The sequence below is a fragment of the Notothenia rossii genome (genome assembly GCF_949606895.1).
Source record: "Notothenia rossii genome assembly, chromosome: 3".
In the NCBI taxonomy this organism is placed as follows: Eukaryota; Metazoa; Chordata; class Actinopteri; order Perciformes; family Nototheniidae; genus Notothenia; species Notothenia rossii.
The window spans coordinates 66,400,736-66,428,118 of record NC_136901.1 but is presented as its reverse complement, the minus strand read 5'-3'; the positions used below and the strand labels follow the sequence as shown (position 1 = coordinate 66,428,118).

Genomic DNA, 27,383 nt, shown 5'->3' with positions numbered 1-27,383 from the left:
TAATTAGTTTTTGATGTAATCTATCAGTGTATATGTTTTCCTGTATAGAAAATGTGTTGTGTCTATGAGTTTCAGAGAAATGTATTATTATAGTGCGTTTCTCTGTACACCAGAGGTAGACTATAGGGCAGAGAGGTGTTTGCACTTGTTCGCTTTTCCATAATACACAAACTGCACAAAATTAGGCTAGTAACTAACTGCATGGCTTCCGCCTCTGGGAGATATGTATATATATTGTCGGAATTCAAGGTTGACATCAAAGTTAACAGTTACTGTGACCAACCAACCTTACCACCTAGCCATACAGTACCTTTACCCAAAATAGTTTGGTGGCTCGAATTAAAGGTCCCATGTCATGGCCATTTCTACTGATCATACTTCCATTGTTGAGGTCTACTAAAATAGATTTACATTGTGCAATTTTCCAAACTCACATTGGTTTCTCATACAGCATCTCTGTATAGTATGTGTATTCACTCTCTGTCCTAAACGGCTTGTTGGAGCTCCTGCCCCCCTCCCTGTGAGCCAAGTCAGCTCGCCCTCTCTGTTCTGATGAGTCCACCACCGTTACAGCGGAAGATCAGTGATTATGTGTTACAATGGCGTTTGCAACCAGAAAATGACACCAGTAATGACAAACAGATGGAGGGGCAAACTGTGGCCGTTTCTCAATCGCGAGGAAACTGGCTTCCAAGCCAATATTTCAAGGATACTACGTCATCGAGTGCCGCCGAAGGACTGTTCCAATCTCCAGCATACTTGGAATTCCACCGAGGCCACGTCCTTGGTTTGGGGGTAATTTCGAGGCTGCACATGGGTAGACTTCGCGTCCTTCAAATCCCCACAATGCTTTGCACACGGACCAATTTCAAAAACCCTTGCGGAGAATGGCTGAACCGACGCAGCACAGCACACATTTAAATGTAAGTATGTAGTGGGTAGAACATGTGTTGGTAAATTACTTTGTTGCATTTGTTATTACCAACAATGTGTTCCGTGAAAGTAAAGCAAGTTCATAATTAGATATACATCGTGAGTAGTGCTGTGTACCTGGACTTACATTCAGGTTCAGGTCCGGACTCAAGTCCAGAGGTTCAGGTTCAGGTCCGGACTTATAAGTCCGGACTTGTGTCAAGTTGTGTGACTAACTAAAGTGAACTTATTGTGAGCTAATTATCAATTGAAAATAAACTCATAATCAACTCAAATTCAAACTCGTCAGGTTTATTGTGCCCCCTTCCAACTTGTGTCTACACCATGTCTTTTCTAGAACTCTACATGTGTTACTAACTACACAACACAACTACATACAGTGATGTACATACAAGACTCAATATGCAAGAGTACAAGTCTATGTGTTCTTGTTCAAGAACAACAGCATATCGACATTGTCTGGGTCAGGGGTCTGCAACCTTTTTGACCAAAAGAGCCATTTTGCTCCTTTTTCTCCAAAATATTTTTGCCTGGAGCCGCAAAACATATTTCATAGCTTGATAGCAAATAAAGTTGTATTTATTGTTATATCAGACAAAAACTACAGTTGTTTTGCATTTATTAGGCTATTTATTACATTATATAAAACTGTTAACCTCTAATAAGAAACAAAGAACTCCTATAAGGAGAATTACAAATAATACACAGGCCTACTTTAAGATAAATTAAACACAGCACTTGGGGAGTCCTCTGCACATTTGAAGGAAAAAAAATATTATTAAAATAGGCCCACTTTGAAATAAATAAAACATATAGCTGCACCCTAAAAAGAGTTAAAGGTAGGGTAGGTAAGAATGGAGAAACCAGCTCGAGTGCGCTAGAATTTGAAAATACACAACTGGAAAAAATAGGCCTCTTCCTTCAGACTTTCTTACAGAGTCCCTCCTCCAACACACACGAACGCGCATCATCAATGAGGCCACGAGATAAATTTGTGCACAGATGGAAGGCTGACAAGCAGGTAGGCCATCCAGTTATTTTAGCCGGGTCGGCTAAAATGATTGGTCGTGCTTTTTACAGCGCTACGGCTTCCAGAGATTCATTTTTGTAAGTATTTATTGTCAAAGCATTTAATATATTCATTGCTATCGGGACGTTAAGAGCATTCCATGGAATATAACAAAAAGTGTTTTCTGAAATAAATTACATACCCCATTGAATTATGACTGAAGATTGTCAGCTGTCTTCCTCTCCCTTGTTGTTCCTCGATACGTAAAGGCTGCAGCACCGTTGACAACTTCTCTCTACATATCAAACATACCGGTAAACCAGCATCGTTTGCTGTAAAAGCATATAACTCTGTCCACACAGAATTAAATCCTGTGTTCCTCCGGTACTTTTCTTTGATTTATCCATAGTTCGCTCATCGAGCCGGGGGTCCCCGCGCAAGCGCCTCCAAGAAAAGGCGCTCGCGCGGGACCGTAGCAGGATGTGACGCATATTTTAGTTGACCTAATTAAAACCGTTTTGTTTTTTATTTATGTGTCACAGTATCACCTCAAAATACGAAACATTTTCAACCGTGCAACAAAATATAAATAGTCCTACAAATACTTTTATTTTATATCCTTCTTATTTTTGTCTAAGCTCAAGGGAGCCAGAGCAGAGGGCTTAAAGGGCCGCTTGCGGCCCGTGGGCCGCGGGTTGCCGACCCCTGGTCTGGGTGAAGTGTTGCTCTTTCGGCAGACACTATATCACCATACATACAAACGAGTTAGCTTAGCTACACTACCAAATATGGCAACGAGCATCCCACGCTGTCAGTGTCCACTATGTCGAAGCCAGCAGCTTCCCTTGACGTCACACAGATCTCGCAAGCAGTTGCGATATTTTGCGAGACTTCGTGAGTTCAGTAATGGCCGCCATATCAGAAGCCAAAACAATGTTTTTCGTCTTTTCTCAGCGCAAATTTCTCGATCTATGGAAGGTTTTAGATGGTTTAGAACAAAAAGGAGAATATACGTAAGTACCGGTTCCCGAAGTTCCGGTTTTAACCGTACTTGAACCGAAACTTTTTACAAGTCCAGTACCGGTTCGGCGTACCGGTACGCAGCACTAATCGAGAGGGATTTATTTTCGGTACAGTTTATGTTGAAACCGTTGGAGAGAGTGGCACACTTGTTAGCCTGTTCCATTCTTCTTTGTTTTCCGAAGCCGTGGCTTGGAAGTATACTTGCTTCGTTTCTGAAGGAAGTGACTTGGAAGTATGCGACTACCAAGCCAGTATCCTCGCGATTGAGAAACGGCCTCTATTTTCCGAAATAAGGTCCCATGGACCGGAAGTAGATGGGCGGGACTTCGCCAACCTGAAAAGCATGACATGGGACCTTTAAATGAAAATTATAAAAAAAACAAAGCACTTGTTAAATTAACATAAAACCCAATAATACACACTCTTAAAAGAGACAATGCATATATATTTAACATAGTCAGAAGCTACAATCGCTCTATAAATTATACGTATAATCCACTGTAGGTCTAGCTTACTTCCTCAAAACAGCCTTCAAAATGTGCCCACAACCTCGCTACAGGTCTCTAAAGTAGTGTCATTCCGCGCCTAGCAAACCCCGAGTGTAGTTCATCTGTATGACACTAGGACCCCAAAACTGTATTGCTAAATACAGCATATGAATTGGAAAATATTTAAGATAAGCATGTCATGGTCTGTAAATGATATTGTAACAGTAGTAGTAAACCGTCCTAGGATACATCCCCTGGAGTTTACCTCATGCAAAATCCGTGCTGGGTAGACATTTTGGCTCTGTCCGGATCATTTGAACACAGCCTTGCCGTGACGTGCCTGGAGCCACGATGATGATGATGATGATGATTAAATGCTACGTCTCCAGCGTGCAATGCAATGCCACTGCGAGCCATATCGGCGGAAGGCTTTCAAGCGGTAGCGCAGTAAGATATGCCGTCCAACAATGAGAGATCCGGCTCGAAGACTGGCCTTCAGAATAAAATAATGGTATTAATGTGCCATAAGGTAATTGTGTACCATATAAACATACAAACGTTTGTTCTCTGAGAAAGACATGAACATTTTTGTTTGTAGAGGTTAAATCATTTTTCAAGTTAACTCTTTAGATAGCTGATTGGTAATTTATTTAATGCAAAATATGCTTTTGTCCAACGACTCAGAAATGAAAATGTGATGCTTTCCTCTGTTCTCTATCATAGCAAATTAGAAACACATATGTCTGGCTTTTGGACTTTTGGTCTGGCAAAATCAGCAATTTGAAGGGTAAAGAGGCATTTGCTGTTAATAAACATTTGCGAAGTTATTAACTTTAAATGCTACTGTTTAACTGATTTTGATACTTTGCTTCTTTTTTTTACTTGGGCAGTTTAATTGATAGTATGAAGATAAAGTACAGCCAACCTGGAACGTTTAATAGATGTTCGCATATGTTTGAGGGTTACCTACATGTTTGATTTTAATGGCGACGGGGCTTTTAGTTTGAAGAGTTGTTTTCGGAAGTCAAGTCGTTGTTGCTGCTGGCAGAGCACAGGCCGCAGTGATTTGGTAGCCGCTGCAGTAGGAGGAAGGACCGCGGTTCTACCCCTTCTATCTTTCAGTTTCGTCTCGAAATTTTTATCAGTGGTGCTTTCTGGTAGCGATCGGTAAATTGAGTGTACATTAACAGTGTTCTATGATAGCTAAGTCGTAGTATTATCAACGGATAGTCATATCAATCGCCATTTTAATCGCACGTTTTCCCTGACAGAAGCGCTAGCACAACAATGGCTCTGAAAAGAATTCACAAGGTAAGGAAGTGAACGACGAGGCCCAGGATTTCGCAGTTTCGTTAGGGATTTAAATCCAGTCTGGCTAAAGTGATGCTCTCCTGTTGGGTTTATAAAAACAGGGTGAATCAGAAATATTGACAAAAAAAGTCAAGCTTGGTTTGAACTGCCAGCTAACGGTGTGAGAATAGCGAGTGACGACAGTGAGCAATGCACCGCCTGTCTGTTCACCAGCTACAGATGGGCCAACTGAACCGTTAGACTTAGCCACAAGTGACCGTTATGCTAGCTGCTCTATGTTATGTCACATATATTCACAATTGGTGTCTTAACACTGGATATGATAGGATGTTTTAGCTAGCTATGCCGGTTATCAGTTAACGCGTATGATGTTAGCGGCGTGTTAGCTCTCTCTGGCTAACCTTATCTGTCCCGGTTGTTAGCTAACCCGGACAAGCTAAAGGGTTCCTCCGACCAAGCTAGCCTACAGTAACGCTACATATTTACAGTCAAATATACGTAGCTTCTACTCTTACGTGTTTTATGCCATCAATTATCCCCTTATCAGTTTCCCTATACGGTAGTCAAGGTGGCTAACATTATGTATTACAGTTATTTAAGCTTGCTTACCCCGCTCCTTGATTTGACAGATAAGTTATCCAGCTAGCGGTACCGCTAACGTTAGCTTAATGTAAAAGGGCTCTGGCGCTTGTTAAATGAACCGACTTGCCTTTGCTTTTTATATTTTCTGGTTAACAATTTTATTTCTGACGTGTGTAAGTTAGTACAATTGTAGATAACAGCCCGTATTTAAGGATGAATGTAAATTAAGCTAACGTTCAGCTATCGCACATAATCCGTGTTTTTTTACAATAACATTATATTGTCTCCGTATTACACAGACAGTAAGTAGGTCAAGCAGTTGTGGGGAAAGGTCGTGTTATGCTCATATTTGAAACCGTAATAGTTTGTTTTCGGTAAGTTATCAGCATTCAGGGAAATGCTAATGTTAGCCGTGTGTCACTGGTACAAACAGGCCCCACGCGTTGTCCGCCTTTGATGCCATGTTGCTGACAGTAGGCGAGCAACATATCCGTCATTATAGCGGTTGTCTGATTTAGTTAGCTGACTGTTGTGTTGTGTTTTACTGTTATTAAGTCGCCCTTTAACGTTAGACATTGACACAATGTGCCTGATCAGCCAGTGATGTTTCTCTCGCTTGACATCATGTGCTGTTCGTCGAACCCGAGCACCTAGCTAACATTACGTTACACTGCGCTACATAAAACGAGCTTACACTCGCTTTAACACAGTCCTGACTGTAGTTAACCCTCTGTCATTATATCGTGATCTGTCACATATACAACCTGCTGCACCTGCGGAAATGCTATTACATAACAGCATTCACTATAGTAATGAAATGGTGTTTTTGTTTCAGTTGCGATTTTTTTAGTTACCGTTTCCACAGAGACTTAGTAGCAAATAGCACCGGCAGTTAGATCTGTTTGCCAACAGGGATTTAGTCATCTGTACAGAGGGATGGATCATATGTGGCCTGTGGCATTAGAAGAAACCCATCAGATTTTCTCTTCCTAGAATATCTTTTAAAATATCCAGTTCTGCTATGTAGGTAATTGTTAGTGGAAATATTTCACCATACTGTACAAGAGCCGATCAACTGACTTGTCATTTGTTTGTCTCAGGAGTTGAACGACTTGGCACGGGACCCCCCAGCCCAGTGTTCTGCAGGACCAGTAGGAGATGACAGTAAGTTTATCAACTAAAACCAACATTGTTCTGGTAAAAATGTGTCACTGGTGCTCAAAATGTTGCCATACTCAACACAAATTCCTGGTTTGTTATTCCCTTGTATTGGATAGATCATTTATTAAACAAATCATCCCACATAAATACATATTTATGGTCAAAAATACCCACAAATGTTTTGAATAAGAGATGCCTTACATTGTAATTATGTTGATTTAAATCTTCCACTTCTTAAATTGCTATAAATCAACCTGAGATGTGCTCCCTCAGATCAAATTTTATGATTAATGTTTAGTTTGGATTATTCTGAACACATCCTGTTAATATTTCCATTACCACAGACTGCAATTCAGATGCATAGAATATATTCAAGCCTAAGTTATGTAACTTGGAAAGGAAAATGCAAACCTCACCAGTGAAGGTGCTGGCTTTATATGTGTGGAGTCCAGGACATTTAAATAGATTAAGGAAGTACCTTTGTTTTTTGAGCAAGCCGATCCAGGAAATACCTGGGTCTGCCTCTTGTAAAAATACTGCTGCATCATAAAAGCACAATACTAACACCTCTATTGCTACATGGCCATTTCACTTTTGCTTTCAATGCCAATGTTAGGGGAATTCTTGTCAGGCCACTATCTTATTTTGATATAGCCTTAGAGTCCTATACAGATTGACCCCAAATAAAACCCAGAAGACTCATCAACTTAAATGTTAAGCGCATAGGATTACATACATTTCATAAACATGGTTATCTACTTAATTTTCTTTTGTTATATTTCCTATTTACACCACTTTCATATTATCCCAACAGGGGTATAATTTACAAAATAAATGTTAGCTTTTAAATGTGTCATTGTATCTTTGTAATTCCTCTTAAAATATTAGCACTAAATATAAACAAATCTGCTTGAAAAGGTTATGTCAGAAAGTCAATTCAGACACTCAAAACCCTTTATCTTTATTCAAAGCTGTGTTTCTATTTTTTATTTGAGGGTATATTTGTCCATATTGTTATGACAAATAGATGCAGTAGATTTTACGTAGATGAGTTAATTACATTGAAAGGTGAATTTATCTTTAAACATCTCCCAAACTCATCGCATCATATAATTACTGTCTATGGGGGAAACAAAATATGGGTGTCAGTCCCTTAAAAATATCATCAGCTGCAATATTCAGAGCTGTCTAACTGGCTTTTATAATTGTATGTTTTGATCATTCAAGTAGATGTGTCCTTTTTTATTCCAATCTTTGTTTTTTTAGTGTTGTTCTGCTCTGGTGATAAATAACAAACAGCCGATATTTACACTGACGGGTGCATTAGTGTTTTTTTACCCAAACATGAACCCTTGTTCCCCAAAGGTGAATTGCTGCACGTATTAGCCAAGGTAACACAGATGTGTTAAAGTTAATTATTTGCTTTTCAAAAGCAACAGGGAATTTCTATTTTTACTTTGCTGATGTTAACCTTAGGTATAGTTGTCGTCCTTCCTAATTACATCTAGAAGTTTGGTTTATTCTTGAATAAACAGTCATGTGGACCATACAGTTTTGCCAATTGAAAGCTTATATTCAGATTTTCTTTCAGATTTTGGAAGTTCAACTTAATTTGACCCAATTTACTTATCCTGTTTCACTAATACAGTAGCAAGTTTCAATGAATTTGTCAACAAATTGGACATCTTTATAGCCTTCAAATGTGAGAATATATATTTAATTAAACTAACAATAACTACCCAAAGAAAGAACATTTTAAATCATGATTTTTATTGTTAAAACGTTTCACATCTATCTTCTCCTTTTGTGTATTTGAGTAACGTCATGTAACTTGTTTTCAATATCATTACCAACGAGGTTTTTACAATGCGAGTGCTATCAGTAATTAACATTCTTGCTTAAAATAAGTTTGATAACACTTGACGGCGTATTTGAACAGCTTTTTATTTTTGGCAAAGACACTGTGTATCCTTGGATTTCACCAGCATTAATAAGAGGAATAGTTTGTGTCGTGGCTATACAAAAAAATCAAACAAACACATTCAAAGAAGAAATCAGCTTTTAATTACAATGTGTACCCTCAAGACATTTGTGATGTGTATTTTAATATTGTCAATCTCAGGTTATTTATGCATCTTCAGCATGTATGCAACACCTTTTGTCAGTAAACAGGAGAACATAAAATCAGTTACTTCCTGCCTCACAACGTCAAGAAAAACCACTCCATCATAAAGGTCGAAAGGTTTTCTTGTAACATATTTGTTGTGGTCTAATTTAACTTTTCCCCTCGCACCTCAACAGGATGCTTGAAATAGAAAGGTTTAAATACGAGTAATCTTTCGGTTGTACAATTTCTGTCCAAGCATTCCTTTAGATATTTCTGAATGTAAGTCTCAGGCTTCTGCCATTTATACTCATTTTCAATTGAAATGTATATCACTTCTAAGTACACCCGATCTGATTTGCACTTTATGTAAGCTCCTGTTACTCGAATGTCCAAATAAACATGCACACTTCATGTGGCATTATTTATTCTAACACTTCTCAGTCGTGCAATGTGTTCTTCGTGTTACATAACCCATTTCTCTGCTCTATGTTTCAGTGTTTCACTGGCAAGCCACGATAATGGGACCTGTAAGTATTCACTTATCGTATATTACTGAAGTCACACCCTTAATAGGGATGCAAACTTGTCGCCTTTCGGCGAAATTCGCCGTTTTGAATCCAAAATAGGTAGTTTGTGTGATTCATGTAGATCTGCAATACAAATATTTTTGGGGTATGGGGGGGGGGTCTGGGACCCGGAGTAATCTGCGGCCGCGAGTTATGTGCCATCATGACACGCATGGTGTTCTTTTTTTATATATTATAATGAAGTACGAGCTGTGTGCACGAGTCTTCCTGCCTGTCGGCTCTGCTCATGGATGTATAATAAGGCTCTGCTGCTCCGAGATGATGGTCTAGCTTCAGCCGCTACATTACCTACGGGTGCGTTCGTTAATATTAACTGTGCGTCCGGAGTCACTGTGGCACAGACTGGACAGCTGGTGAACAGCTGTTAGAACGGGCTGTTCAGGTGTTCAGAGCAGAGCTCCCTGTCGGAGCGGCAGAGCGTGATGTGAATTGAAAAGTTTTTTCCTGTGGCAATATTATTTAAGGAATCGTTGAGCGAGCGAGCTAGCTAGCTAGCATACATTGTCACTATCTGCTAACGTTAGCTTTAGCCTTCTATTTCTAATAGTTTTTTTCATAGGCTATAAACAGAGGTGGTAAAAGTATATTGTACTAGAGAAAAAGTAGAAGTACTCAGATCTTGTTCTTTAGTAAAAGTAGAAGTACTCAGATCTTGTTCTTCAGTAAAAGTAGAAGTACTCAGGTCTTCTTCTTTATTAAAAGTACTCAGGTCTTGTACTTGAGTAAAAGTAGAAGTACCAGAATGTAGGAACATTCCTGCAATCAAAATGTTCCTCAAATAAAAGTACAAAAGTATTATCATCAAAATATAGTTAAAGTAGAAGTACTCAGATCTTTTAGTAAAAGTAGAAGTACTCAGATCTTGTACTTGAGTAAAAGTAGAAGTACTCAGATCTTGTACTTGAGTAAAAGTAGAAGTACTCAGGTCTTGTACTTGAGTAAAAGTAGAAGTACTCAGATCTTGTACTTGAGTAAAAGTAGAAGTACTCAGATCTTGTACTTGAGTAAAAGTAGAAGTACTCAGGTCTTGTACTTGAGTAAAAGTAGAAGTACTCAGATCTTGTACTTGAGTAAAAGTAGAAGTACTCAGGTCTTGTACTTGAGTAAAAGTAGAAGTACTCAGATCTTGTACTTGAGTAAAAGTAGAAGTACTCAGATCTTGTACTTGAGTAAAAGTAGAAGTACTCAGGTCTTGTACTTGAGTAAAAGTAGAAGTACTCAGATCTTGTACTTGAGTAAAAGTAGAAGTACTCAGGTCTTGTACTTGAGTAAAAGTAGAAGTACTCAGATCTTGTACTTGAGTAAAAGTAGAAGTACCAGAGTGTAGGAATACTCTGTTACAGTAAAAGTACTGCATTCAAAAATGTTCCTCAAGTGAAAGCAGAAAAGTATTTTCATCAAAATATAGTGAAAGTAGCGACAGTAAAAGTAGTCATTGTGCAGATTGGTCCATTTCAGAATAATATATATGATATGTTTTATAATGATTGATCGTGAAAGTGTTCTCAAAGCTGCTAAAGGTGCAGCTAGTTTGAATGACTTTGTATACTGCAGGGTAGCTTGTGGATTTACTCCAGGTGGAACTAAAGTCTGAATTAACACTTGATTATATTTCATATCATTCATCCACATCTGTAAAGTAACTAAAGGTATTAAATACATGGAGTGGAGGAAAAGTACACCATGTACCTCTGAACTGTAGTGGAGTAGATTCAGTAGAACAACAAAGTAGCAAAACATTGAAATACTTAAATAAAGTACAAGTATCTCAAAATTGTGCCCAAGTATAGTACTTGTTGAGTTTATGAACTTAGTTACTTTACACCATGTGGCTATAAAGATTAAAAGACTTAAGCCTTGCACAGAGGCATGAAAATACATTTTTAAAATGCTCAACAGTGCTGCCAAAATTATAAACTGACTGCTACACAATTTAAAATAAATGCTTTTATATATTTCTATTAGATGTGACTCTTTGGCGTTTCTGTTATTATTAACTGCTTTAGTTGTTCTGACTGCTAAAATCCTCTGTTATTCCTCATTTTAAAGCCGATATTCCGTGGGGTGGGGGGCTCGGATCCTCGTCACCTTTTTCATACCTGATGAGTTTGCATCCCTGCTTAATTAAATGCATTCTAGCTCTTTTTTTTCTAGCAATTAACCCTCTCTCATATGCTCACAAACATTTTCACTTACATTTTAAACGGCATCTGAATAGGTCAAAGTAAACTGAATTTAATATTTGTTGTCAAAGACAGCAGCACTCTGGTTTTATTTGTATGCATTTGTTTACTTCAGTCACTAATTAGATGGTTTTCTCTCCTCCCCCCCCCCTCCCCACATTAGAATGACAGTCCTTATCAGAGCGGGGTTTTCTTCTTGACCATTCACTTCCCCACAGACTACCCCTTCAAACCGCCAAAGGTAGGCAAGACCTAAGCAAAGAAAGTGCTTAATAAACACTGTACCAGTGAGGCACAGAGAATGCCTCCTGCCTGCACAGCTTTACATCATTCTGTTTCCTGTCTTTTCTCCCCGTCTGCAATAAGGTTGCATTTACCACAAGAATCTACCACCCAAATATCAACAGCAACGGCAGCATTTGTCTTGACATTCTGCGATCACAGTGGTCTCCGGCTCTCACCATCTCCAAAGGTAAACTCCCTTACTCATTAAAGTACACATATGGTTAAAGAGGAATAGCAGTAATAAACGAAATTGCTTCCCACAGATAATACACTACAACATTTCTCACTCGGAGGTCCTTGTATCAGACTCGACGCCTCTCTCTGTAAATGTCAGCGCTCTCCCTATCATTCAGTGCTTATCACTGGGTGTCATGAACCACAGTTTTCTATTTTTTACATCTGAAATTGCATGTGTTATCAACATTTCTGTAGGCATCACAAGTACTCAGCCTGACTTGCACCCAAGGGTCACCCGAGGAGAAAATTACATGTATTTTCTATTTGTGAATACTTATTGGTCACCTGTCCTGTTCCAGTCCTCCTGTCCATCTGCTCTCTGCTGTGTGACCCCAACCCGGACGACCCCTTAGTACCCGAGATCGCCCGCATCTACAAGACGGACAGGGAAAAGTAAGTTATGAGCTTCATGTTGTTTCTCCATAATTAGTTTTTTATTTTGCCTTGTTTCAATGGTTCATTTCGACACACAAACCACATCTTATGAGCTTGAGCTGTCAGCTAATGCTTGTTCTGATCAAAGTTGATGCCTCAAACTGGCTACTGGTGGAACGTTTGTTAAAGATTATTGATTTATTTTGAACAGGGTCACTGGTCAAATGTGTGCAGTAGACTTAGTGTTCACGACACACCAGTAACAGATCATACCCACCACCGCTTTGTTTTGTAACTTTTACATAAGCTGGTGTTGCCTTCTCCACAGTTTGAAAGCAAACATACTGGCTTCAAAAATGTACAGACCTCTTACTTGAATAAGTCTTGTAAACCAAGCAGATTGGCCACCTGAAATGGGCTGGATATCTGCCAGATTGTAATTTGCGTTATATTTTAAGGGGGGGCCTGCATGATCACAGATCTCCAATGTAAGTTGGAGTTTTAGCAGTGTATACCCGTTCTGATTTCTGACATGCCTGCTGTCAAATGATCCATTATAAACTGTCTTTAGCCTGCGTTATATATGACTGGATTCATATTTATCATGATGCTAAAGCTGAGATCGCTGTGACATAAAACTAAACAGATCTACGTATTGTAGACATCTTTGGCGCCATCATGTCCTTGATTTAGAATGTTTTGTTCATAGAAAATGTGCCTTTTTGTCTTCATCACATTGAGGATGCAGCATTCTTATTTGAATAATCTTCAGTTATTAATTGGCAAAAAGGACAGTCAGTTCAATGCTAACACTAAGTGTGAGCATCCTGTAGATTGATACTATAATGTGCCTTTAGCAAACCTTTTCCAGATAGCGTTGTATGCCTTTTGTTGAAATATTATTTCTTTTTTTACAACATAAGAATCTGAGCTACTTCACTATGATGTCGATTATCAATCACAACATTTCAAAATGATTTGTTCCTTTCCTCTCGTAGCACACGATAACAGAATTAAGAGGAAGTCCAAACTAGTGTTAGCCTTTGTGCTTCTTTGCCCCGTTTGATATTCTCTGGTACGAAGAATCACACAGGAACAACCTTAGGATGGGTGTTCAGTTCAGATAGAATGGCTTTCCATTTGGTACGCTACATCTGCAGCAGCATTGGCTCCTGAACATTTACCGCATTGGTGATGAAAAACAAACTAGCCAAATAAAATGGGTGCAAGGTGGCAGAACTCTGTGCCCTTGTAGAGTGACAGCCAGCTGGCATCTCTGCTGCTGCTGCCTCTGCAAGGGTGGCCGCAGAACTTATGATGCACACGTGGAAAATAACGGAGGTGACCGAGTCGCTGTTCCCTACTGACTTGTTTTTATAAGGTTAAACCACTAACGACTTTTCTCTCCCTCTGCTTGTTCACAGGTACAACAAAATAGCTCGGGAATGGACACAAAAGTATGCAATGTAGTGTTGGGGAGGTAGAATCAATGCCAACCACCTCTACAACGTAAGGTTAGGGGAGCTTCAGACGTAAAGAGAAAACAAACAAAAAACCATTCAAAACAAATGAAAAGTTTAAAACAAGATCTTGTTGGTTTCCATTGGAGTGCTTTCTTTGAGCCACGCCTCCCCTTCACCAGAGTACCTGTAAAACTCCCTCTGCCCCCCCTCTCTTCTCCCTCTGTTTTACTCTGTCTCCCTTTCCCTCCCACCTGCCTCTCAGCTCACCTCTCCACCCTCCAGTGTACATATTGTCAACTTGAAATGGTAACACCCATCTCTTTACCTTCTCCCTTTTCACCTCCCTCGTGACCTCTGACTTCCGTTACACTTTGCCAAAATGCAGTTTGGCCTCCCCCCCCTCCCTTAAACTCCTCCTTTTTCCTACACAAACTCCTGCATCCTCACCCACCTTCCCCAGACGTTAAAAGCATTCCTTTTGAGCATCAGTAAAACTTAGAGGGGACTTCTTTTTTTTCCAGGGGGGACAATACATTTGAGGGATTTTTACACTCTGCACCCTTTCTTGTTTTGTTGTCCTTTCAAATCCCATCTGTCAGAGGTGACAATACAAGAAAGCAATTTGTTTTCGCATGCGAGTCAAAGGGCACTCTGTATTTTATACAATGAATACTTAAAATAAATCATTGCAGGCTATGTAAGATGAAAAAAAAATGCACATGGGCTATTTTGGTCTTCTGTTGGATTCTACGAAAGGACTTGAATTTATCCCCACATTTCCTGCTCCAAACTCCCTCCCTCCCTCCCTAACCAGTTGACCCCTTTGTACACACACATAGACACACATGCACGCACAATTGTAACCCCATGCCACCCCACCACTACCACCAACTTTTCGTTATTCACAAAGTGGAGGTTCTGGACCAGGTATTTAAGCAATTTATTTTTCTTAGTCCCCCCCCCCCCCCCATAACTCTTTAGGTTGCGTTGTTTTTCCCTTTCCTTTTTTGTTGTTGTTGCTATTGTTGAATTAGAGGCTAACATCTTAAATGGCTATGGGACTGGCTTGGGCTCTGGGTGCGAGGAGAACCCACTCTTCTTGCACAAAACCTCTGTATATTGAATTACCTGAGAGGCTCGTTGAGCTTTGTGTGTTGATTAAACTGTGTAATAAAAACCCATGATTCCTGTGTTGACTCATTCTCAGACACTATTGGAGTACATCCAGAAGTAGGAACATGTGAAGCTGGGTCACATTCATGACCCAATTAAACAGGAAATGGACAGGATGAATACTACCTGCCTTCACCACACGGTTTCACTGTTGGTCTGATTGTTTAACAAAACTTTACATAAAGGGTTTTGAAATGTATCACAACATGATTTGTAGAAGTTAGTATTTGAGTGTCAATCAAAAGTTTAAATATGTTGGTTCAAAATAATGCATTTACAGTATTAATAAATTAATTGTATTAAGATATTACACAGGCCTTACCTCATGGATATATTGGGACATACGTTTTAAATGTCAAAATGGCCATGATATCCTGTAGCCCTCTTGGGGCGCTTTTATCTAAACCATTTAAGTGTATAACATTTATTAGATGTTAAATTCGCTATATATCAACAGTTTTTACTAAATTAAGACTTGTTATATATATTTTTAAATATTGAAGAAGGGACAGCAGTGGTTCTTCATAGCAGTGGTTCTTCATAGCATTTCTGTGTTGAAGAGAAATAACTTACTGAAGAAGGAAATGGGACTCGACAAAGCTTGAACAATCAAGATGACTATCCTCCAGTGGATCCTTACCGTCGTTCACTACGTGATATAATCATTACATGTCAAGTTAATGAATGCATAAGTAATTATTGGAGTAATCGCTATTGGGGTTCATCCTAAAATAACACCGTTTTGGCACAGATTGAGCAAACTTCTCATATGGAGGCTGTGAACTGTATTTGAAGGTTACGGAATAAAACCAGATTATTTTGCCACTTAAAAGTTTAGACGGTCAATAATTACTTTTTAAAAAAAATGTTAAAGCATATATTTGATTAAACAATTGAAATGGCATCTTTGTAATTGACCTTGAGACACCTTGCTGGGTCATAAACAATATAGAGGTAGTTAATGAATCATATTTGAGATTTCAGTTCCAGTAAATCCTTCAAAGAGTACTAAAGCGAAGCCGGAAGTACGCGTGGATTGGTCTCTTGCTCTGGTATAACTCCTCCTCTCTTTGAGCTGATTGGCTGCTGCACAGCACGTAGGCGGCCGAGCACGGTGCTTGTGTAGCGGGGAGAATTCACGTAAGATTCCCAGTTGACCTTGCTGCTGAGTGCTTATCCAAAAACAACACACCGTTCAGGGAAAAACATCAACCCCGGGTTTACCAGCCATGTCACAGATACCGATGCCCGCATTATCCAGCTCAGGATTCTCGTTAACAAAAGGTAAAGTATCCAAGCTAGCTAATAACATGCTAGCATTACATGACTTGTCATTTGCCGCTCAACGTAAACTTAACACGTCTGTGTGACCTGACATTACCCTGGCAAGCTCAGTGAATGCTAACGTTACGGTTGTTTGTAAACTAGCATTTAAGAATGGTTGAATGGAGATTATGAACCTGAGTACATTTAGGGAATGTATAATTAAACATTTGTATCTTATTTCAGCAGTTAGTTACTTATTCAGCAGCTACTTAGCTAAACAGCCATGTAGCTAGCTACGTCACTGGGCAGTCAGCCCTGTTGGATGCATCCTCATGTTGTGTTCCCAATTTTAGACTATCACTCAGATAGTTTTGGCCCATCAGTTATCAGGCCATACTCGGAGGCGATTACAGCACATACTACAGTATCTTAACGTATCATTGCCTCCAGCCAGCTTCCCTAACAAAGCAGCTAATAACTGAACCTGCTGATCAGGACTGACAGCAGGGCCCCAGTTCCTCTGGTCTTACGACTCCTCATAATGTGATGCTCAGTGGACCTTGATAATCTCCTCAATGCCTAGAAAAAACGGTCTAAATGGAAATGCACTTTACATACCTCTTAACTGAGTGTTCTCTGTATAGGCAGGCCCCGTTCATTATCCTCCTCTGATGATGCAACGTTCTGTTAAGAAGATAGGTTTGAGGCTTTAAAGAAATTTTAATGTTTTGGTTATAGCGCAAATTGATGCAATGTAATTCTGCCAGGGTGGATGTTTGTTTTAGTAATACAAACGTCAACAGACAGAAGTAGTGCAGCAAGTGCTTAAAATATTACTTCCAAGCCTAAATATTACTTCCAAGCCTAAAGGTCAGTAACATGCAGAAAAACAATATTTTAACACAGGTTCAGTGATTACAAGGGTATTTAAATGGGCAATGGATACCATAGACCCTGGTATGTATCATGAAGTGTCCAGTTGTTGTCCAGTAAACCTGCGCTGTGTAATGCAAGCCAGTAAAATATACATCCAATACTTTTTTTTTTTTGTGAACCCTATCATTTTATTGGTTCTGACTCTGTTTTATGTAGGGCAAAGTTAGCCATAACACTGTATTGAGATGCATTCAATTTGGGGGTGTTTCTAAGATAGGAAAACCACCTGTGACGTCTTTACCAAGCCACAGAAATGTGTATTTCTGAATGATAATAATAATAATAATACTTTTCTGTATCTCCACTCACACTGCGTCTCCTCTTTCAGAGCATTTTGTGGTTGCGGTGCCAGTCGCAGTGGTTGCAGCTGTCGGAGGTTTCCTAGTCAGCCATTACCTGAGTGGACGGGGCTGTAAAAAGGGCCAGGTAAACACCTGCATCAGTAAAGACAGCCCCAAAGTGGTGCACAGCTTCGACATGGAGGACATCGGCACCAAGGCTGTGTACTGCCGCTGCTGGAAGTCAAAGAAGGTTAGCAGCTACTTTAGAGCATACATAACTGCACTTAATTTCAGTGTTTGATTTATTGTTAAATGTATACTGATATTAGACATTCTAAGCTAGTAACTCCCTTAGCTTTCCACCATAAAGGGTCACTCCAGTTCACATAGTTCACAAGTGTTTTTTCTTTGACAGCTTATTGAAATCTTATCATTAAGCTCTGCCAACCATATCAGAGGCCTTGGGTGTTGGCTGAAGTAAATTAAACACTTAGTGAGACTGATTTATGGCTTTTATGTCAATCTGAGAATAATTGAGTGGGCCGCTATCGTTCTGTATATAGGTTACATTTGAAAACAATAGACCTCATACTTGAAATATCCCAAGTTGTACTTTTCGCGAAAGTCTTTTGCATAAACAAGATCTAAAATATGCCCTATGTACATAAAATAAAGGACAAGGAACATCTGAGTTCAACAAATCGCTTCTGTCTGCAAAGTTGAATATTTTTAAACGTCTTGAGTAGAGCTATTTCAGGATTTGATTTGTTCACGATCGTAAAGATAAAAATGGTCTTCAGTCACTTTGAGACTGATGGTAATACTACTAACATGTCTGCTCTGTAGTTTGGTCTCTGTCTTAGTATAAGGTGCTTTCTGGGAGATTACATCAATATTGGCTAACAGTGTCCAGTCGTTTCACTGCAGCACAAAGGGCTTGAACTTGATAAGAGCAACTTTTGTTTCCCTCTGTTTACAGTTCCCTTTCTGCGACGGAGCCCACGCCAAACACAACGATGAAACCGGGGACAACGTGGGACCGCTCATCATCAAAAAGAAAGATGCTTAAGCCGCCCAATTGGAGAACCTTGCGCTCACCCTTTCACTTCTAATACACCCGACCCTTGTTTGTCCAATCATTTATTACCATCGTAGTGTCGCACGGATTGTTACGGTATTGTCGCAATTAAATCAAGCGGTGGATATACTTCATTGCTCAGAACAAAAAATGTTGTGGTATTTTGATTTGATTCACGCTGTTTCTACGTAATCCGACATTACTTCAATCAAAGGTCACTTGAGGAGAGATAAGGAAGGACTTTGACAATCAGCACACAGACATGGAGGTACTATGAATAAAGTTACATTTTGACCTACTTTGTGTGGAATTCAGTTAAAATACTCACTGGACCTGATTTTAAGTGAAATATTTCACAGTGCAGGCATAGTAGCTTCACGTCTGGTGTCAACAGTGTTTCCCCTTCCTTCTCCTCTCCCCAGAGTGGAGCATTATAAAACCTGACGTTCTTTGAGGCAGGGCTTCATTTAAGTCGGTCATTTGAATTAAGGAAAGGCTTTATTTTTAAATCATTAGCCCGCGACACCCAGAGTTGAAATGCACATAACCCATATGAATGTTACATGGTATGATTTTTGCACCATGAGCTGCTTATTCAGGAGTTTTGTCTTCAATTAATTTCTCTCCAATCAACACTATCGGCTTCTTGTTTACCAGTTTTACTGTCTGCTTCCTGAGCGAACTTGTATTTAATCTGTAAAGTATTCAAATACTTGCTTAGAAAATGATATATATTGCTTATTCCATCAGATTTATTTTCTACTGGCTGCGTGCGGTGTGACGACTTGACTCATTGTTCTGTATATTGTGAATAAAACTTAATAAGTGACCTGATTTTGTTGGCTCGGCATGTTTGTTTTTGGAGGTGTTTTCTTGTATAGGAGCCAAGGGCCAAACATTACATTTGTTTGTTTTTGAACCACAGGAACAAATAAACTTTTTTGTGTGTGTGTGTGTGTGTGTGTGTGTGTGTGTGTGTGTGTGTGTGTGTGTGTGTGTGTGTGTGTGTGTGTGTGTGTGTGTGTGTGTGTGTGTGTGTGTGTGTGTGTGTGTGTGTGTGTGTGTGTGTGTGTGTGTGTGTGTGTGTGTGTGTGTGTGTGTGTGTGTGTGTGTGTGTGTGTGTGTGTGTGTGTGTGTGTGTGTGTGTGTGTGTGTGTGTGTGTGTGTGTGTGTGTGTGTGTGTGTGTGTGTGTCCTCGGCTGGAGGTGCTGCAGTGTCCACCAGCACCAGTGGCCATTTTAAGAAGTGGCAGTATTTGTGGTGACCACTAGAAGACGCTGTGTTTACACGGATAGTCCTGGCCAGACAGTGGGTACGGTGGGCCTCTGTGACACGCACACGCACGTAGATACACACACACTGACACACGCACGAAGTATCTGGCTGCGTGCCAAATGCAACGGAGGGCTCTCACAAGAGGTGGAGTGGAGTACACCGTCCCCGCGTGAAGAGTCACCTAACAGAGTGCTGCTCACGGAGGGACAACACACATCTGAGTGTCAACAATTACCTGCGTTACAAGTGGAGCAACATTAGCTCAATGCTACTTATGCTAAGTAGGCTAACACTTTGACGGATAATTCAATCTGACAAGTTTGGTAAACAATACTTTTTATTTTAGAATTATTAGTTTAATTATTGTTGTTTTTAAGCAAATGCGATTCGATTATGTCGACTATATGCTACACTGAAGACAACAAATCCAGTTTTGCGTTCATTAAGTATGAATAACCAATAATGAAAAGGCTTCCCGTGGGGATACTACTTACTTCAAACTATAGAAAATGTACATATCCCCCCACACCCCCAAACAAAGGGGAACGTTTCGCTTCGAGTTATTTCCTAAATATACATGTTAAAATGTAATGTGTAAACACCGACCTGGCCAGAAAATACGGATGAAATATTTTATTTAGGCCAAAGTCCGAGCCATTTACAATAGGTTATTGATGTGCGTTCTTTCCAGACAGAAAAGACAATGCATACATTCACATCTCAATTTGAATGCAATTGTAGTCTTCGCACTAATTCACTGCTAAGCTGATTAAAGCTTTACGCACAGGTGCGTTTAATTAAGTTAATGAGGCTACGCATTACAGCGCTGTAATTCAAATAAACTTTATTGACATGAAATCAGAAAACTTTATTGCCAAAGTAGTAAACATATTAATAAAACAAATCAAATATACAATAATATGCACAAAGGCTATATTACATATACGAAAATAAAGGTATTACTTAACAATAACGATCATATTTAGTAGTTTCTCCGGTGATTAAACGACTTTAATGTAGGCTAGTTAATGGCACAAGCCTTAAAGACTTATTTTTTTTAATTGAGATGGAAAACTTATCTATGCACACCGTAATGAATAACTTTAAATTAATTTGAATATATTGACAAAAATGTGTAAATGTTGGCCTGGCCTGTATTTAAAAAGTTGTTGTAGGCCTATTTTAAATATTTAACATGATAAAAGTATAATTGGTGTCACTTGTAGTAACGCCCATTGATACAAAAGGGTGTCTGATGCATAGTAATGGGGCTTTAATCTGTCACCCTAAAGTCTACCCACTGACAGCTGTCCGTGTATGTTGACGTGTTCCTGGGGATATTATGGGGTCGCTCTGACCACGGTCTCGGCTGCAGAGTCCACTTCGCATTTTGAGCGACGCCCCCAAATTCCGTGCAGAGTGTTTGCAGACCCTCCGGGACGGAGAGGTGGAGGAGGAATCGGCAGCTCCACCGTCCATATACACTACAATCACCACGCCATTAGTTCATGACTTCATCATATGTTTGACAGGAGAGTTTGGACCCTATTTGGAAGGTAAGACGAGACGTTTTAACAATACTTCCTGTTGATTTTCGCTGTTTTGGTTTTGTCGCCTTTTTCCTGCGCGCAGCGCCGTGTCGCAGAGACCACTCGGACTGTGGTCAGCTCGTCGTGGCGTCGGTCGAGCACAGTCTTCTTAGGTAACATGAATTACGGTGAAATGATCGATTAGGTGTCCAGATCGACCCAGAAAAGGGTATACAGTGTTGTCCTGTAACAACATATGTGTCCCGTGTTCAATCACTGGAGTAGATTTTCTACAAATGTGGACATGGAATATAGCCTGGTCTTTTTTTATCCACAGCAACCGCATCGTTGCGCACCTCGCTCCTCGTCGTCGATACCAGACAAAAGACAGCCTGTTTTTTTGCGGTCCTCTATTTAGTCTTCTTCTGTTCAGCTTAAGCTTTGCCTGGCACACATAACAGCAGTCGTCAAAATGTATTTGAAAAGCGCGCTCCACATTTGACCTGCGCATATGCGCATATCTTTGCATATTGTTGTCGCTCTGTTATTGATTGCATTGATATACCGTGAAATTCTTAAAGGGATACTGCCTCCTGTATGCGGAAATCATATTCAACCAATGCACTGTGTGATACAGGCACGGTTTGTCTCTATTCAAGCAGTTTATTTCTAAATCTATATAAATATATGTTTTTTTTCTTTAAAAACAGTGTTTAGTGCCTCTGGCTGAGAAATATCTCCCAGTCTCATCTCCTCTGTTTACTCTCTTTCTGTATTGGTCTCTCCAATATTTCTATTCTTAACCTTGCTCTCTTCATCCCCAATTCATTTCTAGCTCTCCAGGACTCTGAGGCTGCTGCAGAGAATGGGAATAGGGACACAGGCCAAGGCTTGCCATTTTGGCTGAAGTAACAGCAGGACGGTTGTCAACCCCGCATCGGCTTCAATCCCCTTCTCCCTTACCACTCCTCCCACACAAACACACACACACACACACACACACACACACACACACACACACACACACACACACACACACACGCACACGCACACGCACTCACACAAGGACAGACACCCCCCCACACAGCCATTGCTATGTCCACTGCCGTAGACATCGCTGGCCCTTCCTCCCCAGATCAGCCCCACAGCAGTGCTAAAATCCCCAATGAGCCTCTGAGACCCAGCCTTAAGCGCTCCAACCACCCCTACAGCCTCTCCCATTACATCTCCACCCCTTCCCCTGCCGTGGACGTCAAAGGCCTGATCCAGCCCTCTCCGACCCAGCAGCGGGCTGCCCAGCCTGCGCACACTAAGCCCCGCCGGGCCCCTTCCTGGCCTGACATGTGGGAGTCGCCCAGCGGGCTCCACCTGGCCCACGCCGCAGAGCTGCTGATGCGCGCTGGGCTGCTGGCGCTGACCCCGGCCTCCACAGAGCAGGCCGGCCTGGGCGCACAGAGCAGCCAGCCGGTTAAAAGGGAGGCTGTAGAGGCAAAGGGGGATGCGGAGGGAGGCGGGTCGGGGCCCGAGGAGGACGAAGAGGACTCCTCTGGATGTGGCACCGAATTCCAGCCCTTCCTGGGTGCTTGGTTCCCCTTCAGCCCCGCTCTGTTCCCCTTGGCAGGCTTCCAGATGGGGGGAGGCCACTGGAGGAGCGCGGCCATGGGAGCTGAGGGCATCGAGGGGCTGGTGGCCGAGGGCTACTCACCTGGCTCTCTGGGCGGGGGCAGCGGAGGGAGGAGGAAGAGGAAGAGGTGTGGGGAGTGCGTACCTTGTCGGCGACAGACGAACTGCGACCAGTGCAGCAGCTGCCGCAATCGCAAGAGGGGACACCAGATCTGTAAATACAGGAAGTGTGAGGAGCTGAAGAGGAAGCCGGGGGGTCCTGGGTTTGAGAGCAGAGTGTCTGGGTTTGATCTAAGGGGCTCCGACTTTACTTTGGGTCTGGCACAGGAGAGAAGCAACAGCACCTTGGATGGATAATACTGATAGGGTGGGTGGCAGCATTTGTCAGAGGATCCTGGTTGGATGATTGTTGAGGGGCTGCAGTAAATAAAAGCACACAGGACACCATGATAACACTCAGACTGTGGTTCAAAGATCTCGTCAGATCTCGTGCTTAACGAGGAGCTGCAGCTCCGTTAGAGAATGTCCAAACTCGTTCCCATCCTTTCTTTTGACAATCAGTGAGTCGGAGAGGAGAGAAAAAAGGATACCAATGTGTGTCAATATTTAGATGACGACAAAAAAAATGCTGTAAATAGACTGTAAATATCTGGAAAACATTATGTCTTTTTTTACATCCCTTTCCAGTTTGGATGTATTGTGTTTCAACATAAAAAAAAGGAGCCAAATGTTTTGTTTCTAACGGGGAGTTTTGTTTTCTGTTGTTCTGACGTCACTGCATCAGTAAGAAATGAATGAGTTCAGCTTAGGCTAAATTATTTCATGTGCAACTTGTACTGTATAGCTCTGTTTGCCCTTTTGAAATAAAATAAATTGGCCATGTGAACTTGTCTACAGGCTGGGTTTATGCTATGTCCGCTAGTGTGTGTGTGCTTGGATTTAATTGGGTGTATGTGTCCAATGTTTCTGGTTGTACACACACGTGTTCATGTGTGTGTGAGGTTGTGTGGATTATGAGTCACCTAATAGTGTGGCTGAGAGCCTTATCACAACCCCACAGACACACAAACACACCTACACGCTGCCTTGGCAGGTCCGGTGCATGCTCTACATGCACACACACACACACACACACACACACACACACACACACACACACCGTTCAATTCACACACTGACAAAAATGTCCCTTTTTATTCACAAGTGTGTATCCTATATAGACACGTGATAAACAACATACACAGCCAGCTGGACTCTGGGCTACAGGGTGGGTTTTTGCTTGTTGCCGTAACGATGGCTGATGTGATAAGACCTTCTTCCTCGGCGCCACACTCCAGGGGACCGCAGGGAAGACGTAACCATGGCAACGGCCGGCCCGAGGTGTCACGCTATAATTGGGCCACGGCTGCACTTCCTGTGTGCCTTCAGTCAGGGGGATCGCAGAGGGACTGTGTGTGTGTGTGTGTGTGTGTGTGTGTGTGTGTGTGTGTGTGTGTGTGTGTGTGTGTGTGTGTGTGTGTGTGTGTGTGTGTGTGTGTGTGTGTGTGTGTGTGTGTGTGTGTGTGTGTGTGTGTGTGTGTGTGTGTGTGTGTGTGTGTGTGTGTGTGCATCTGTGGGGGTTGTGTGTGCGTGTGTGCGTGTTTGTCAGGCAGGGAGAGAGAGAGGGAGAGAGAGAAAGCGCAGCACGCCAGCCAACGCAGGACACTGCCAACTCATGGAGAAAAGCAGAGCTCCAACACCATGCTATTGCAGCGCTGCCTCTGAATGAGGAACACAGTCTCTTAGTTAAAGTCTACACACTCTAGTGTTTCTTCATCTCCCAGACAAAGGGGGAATTTCAAATTCTTGGATCTGCAGGTTTTTTTTCTCCTTCTCTCTCTCTCTCTCTCTCTTCGGTGCCTTTCTAGTGATTTGGAGCTTAATCCCCCCTCCCTGTTCTCGTCACGCATGCACACACACACACACACACACACACACACACACACACATACACACACACACACACACACACACACACACACACACACACACACACACACACACACACACACACACACACACACACACACACACACACACATACACCGGAAATCTGTGTCACCCGCTGCCCAGCAGGTCCAGTGACTCCCTGAACGCCTGCAGTCTGGCTCCACTGGCCTGCAAGATGGCAGGAGAGAAAGGGAGGGAGGGAGGGAGGGAGGGAGGGGGGGGGGTTGCAGAAGGAAGGATTGAACGGAGGACAGAGAAGGGGAGGAGGGGTGTGTGGGGGAGTTGAGAGAGTGAGTTAGGGGAGTAGGGGGAGCAGGAGGAGGGGTGGAAAGTGGATCTAGGGAGAGGGTTGAAGGGGTAGAGTTGGGAGGGGGGAGAAAGAGACGTGGTGAAGGGCAGAGAGAGAGAGAGAGAGGGAGAAGGGAGGATTGGTGCTGGTGGTGGGGGGTAAAACTGGGAGAGATGAAAAGCAGGCCACAGGGGGAGAGGAAAGAGAAAGAGGGAGATATGCAAGGGAGGAGGACGGGGAGATGGACAGCAGGGGATGAAGATAACGCGGGCCAGACAAAGAGGGAGGCAGAGATGAGGGGTGAGATCCGAGAGAGAGTAGTAGGCGCAGTGATGGAGGCCGAATGAAACGCAGCGAGAAGCAGGGAGACGGGGGTTAATGACGGATGCATCGTCCAGATATCCGCCACAGACCCCTGTGGAGCGTACATATGTTAGCACCAGCGGCCCTGCCCACTCTGAAGGAAAAAGTCCTCTCACACTGCAGTGGAACAACCTGCCAGCCCAAGGCAACCTGCACTGGAGCTGGGCGGACCCTCACTCACCAGCCAGACCTTTGAAATGTTGGCCACTGTGTCTGCTTGGAGACACTGTGTCTCATTGTGGATTTTTTGTTTCCCCTCTCCCTCCATTGGCCGTATCCCCAGTGTTAGAAAATGTGTAACAGCTTGGCAGAAACAGCGTCTTTCTGAGATCACTCCTCATTACGTCTCTGTCATCCATTTGCCTTCACTTTTGTACACAAGCAAGACACGCTACACCCGAGCACAAACACAATGGTGTCTTACATCCTTGAGAAGCTCAGGCTCATCTGCCTTCAGGTTATTATTTTGGTGACACCAGGGTCAAAGGGGACTCTTGACCTTTGACCCCTTAAAGCTGTTAAAGGTTGATTCGGAATAGACCGGCGTCTTTAAACAGCACCATCTTCTCCCTATCATTAGCCCTTAGAATGCTATATGAAGCATGAAGACTAATACACCTTACAATACCTGGGAAAATTCTAAAAAGTCAAAACCCAACACCATCCAAATGATCAGGCACAAAAGAAATTAAGCTCCCGAAACGTTCAGACATTTTGATCCCCAGGCGGGTTCGCATGGTGTGTGTTTCAGAGGTAATGTGTACACAAAATTCTGTTAATCTTTAGCTTGCTGCTGATTTTCAAAAAGCCACAGTAGTTCCAGAAAGTTAGGCAAAGCATGGTGATAAGTCTGCCTGCAGTGATATTTCATAATGGCTTTTCTTTTCACGCCACCTCATGATGTGGAAAATTGAGCGAGAAGCTGCTTGCAATGTTTAATGAGCACGATTCCCACCTTTTAATCAGAGCAGCACATCATGAACAGAGCTATTACATACATGAGGTCTTTAACTTTGGTATTTGATGGTAGTGCCCATGAATTTAAGTATTCCATTAAATTATTAATGAATAAAATGTAACATAATCAATTATATTGATTTGCAGCAAGGACTAACTAACCACTTGAGAATTGTCATACATTATTAATTTGAGTCATTATCTCAAGGCAGTTGCAATGACTTTATCCCTATAATGCAGGCTTTTGAGAGATGTTGTAATATAGCTCATTCACAATATAGTATCTATTTTATTTAAAAATCAAATGAAAAGTACCCTTCGAGACATTTTAGTCACTGACTTAATCTTTTTCCCCCCCTTATGGTTCAAATACAGCTACATATTCTAAATGTTTTAATTTGTAATCTGCCCATGTCTTTGTTACGCTACTGTGTTTTAAATGAACAGGACTCAGGCTCTACAGCAAATGCTAGCCGAGCTCTTGCCTGTTTGGACCATGGTTTGGACCCAGCAGTGCTCTAGCAAAATGCTAACTTCAGCGGGCTAACATGCTAATAGTGACAATGCTAATGTGACAACACTTACCTGGTTTAAATTTGCCATTTTCAAAAATGATCTTATCTTTAAAAGTTAGTTTAGCATTTTAGCATGCAAACATGTGCTAATTATATAGTTATATATTTTAGGTTTTGTAAGTATTTGGTTGTAAACCAGGGGATCACAACAATTATTAAAAGTCAAGCTGTAAGGGACATTAATTGAAACTTTTAAAGAAATGTCAACTAATAAATCGAAATATTTCATTATGGACCGAAGTTTTATACTGTGAGATAGAGAAACATTGCTAGAATGGCTAAAAATACGCAACTATATAATAGTT

General features: G+C 41.5%; 3 protein-coding genes across 4 annotated transcripts; all 3 read left to right on the top strand.

Moving 5' to 3' along the window:
* Nucleotides 1–4,502: 4,502 nt before the first annotated feature.
* ube2d2 (ubiquitin-conjugating enzyme E2D 2) lies at nucleotides 4,503–14,934 on the top strand. 2 transcript variants are annotated; one of them, XM_079669087.1, is made up of 8 exons: nucleotides 4,518–4,620; nucleotides 4,725–4,764; nucleotides 6,447–6,510; nucleotides 9,110–9,141; nucleotides 11,548–11,625; nucleotides 11,751–11,856; nucleotides 12,206–12,299; nucleotides 13,706–14,934. In XM_079669087.1, the coding sequence occupies exons 2-8, from the start codon at nucleotides 4,741–4,743 to the stop codon at nucleotides 13,749–13,751; spliced, it is 444 nt and encodes a 147-aa protein (XP_079525213.1). In that variant the 5' UTR covers nucleotides 4,518–4,620; nucleotides 4,725–4,740; the 3' UTR covers nucleotides 13,752–14,934. The 2 variants fall into 2 exon arrangements, with proteins under 2 accessions (XP_079525212.1, XP_079525213.1); XM_079669086.1 differs by having other exon boundaries at nucleotides 4,503–4,764.
* A 1,074-nt stretch (nucleotides 14,935–16,008) lies between these two features.
* LOC307031737 (CDGSH iron-sulfur domain-containing protein 1) lies at nucleotides 16,009–19,312 on the top strand. The gene is made up of 3 exons (XM_079669088.1): nucleotides 16,009–16,201; nucleotides 17,448–17,650; nucleotides 18,380–19,312. Exons 1-3 carry the CDS (start codon nucleotides 16,147–16,149, stop codon nucleotides 18,467–18,469), a joined length of 348 nt encoding a protein of 115 aa, XP_079525214.1. The 5' UTR covers nucleotides 16,009–16,146; the 3' UTR covers nucleotides 18,470–19,312.
* Nucleotides 19,313–20,739: 1,427 nt separating this feature from the next.
* Nucleotides 20,740–23,791, top strand: cxxc5b (CXXC finger protein 5b). Its single transcript, XM_079669080.1, has 2 exons — nucleotides 20,740–21,309; nucleotides 22,118–23,791. The coding sequence occupies exon 2, from the start codon at nucleotides 22,378–22,380 to the stop codon at nucleotides 23,260–23,262; it is 885 nt and encodes a 294-aa protein (XP_079525206.1). The 5' UTR covers nucleotides 20,740–21,309; nucleotides 22,118–22,377; the 3' UTR covers nucleotides 23,263–23,791.
* The last annotated feature ends 3,592 nt before the right edge of the window (nucleotides 23,792–27,383 follow it).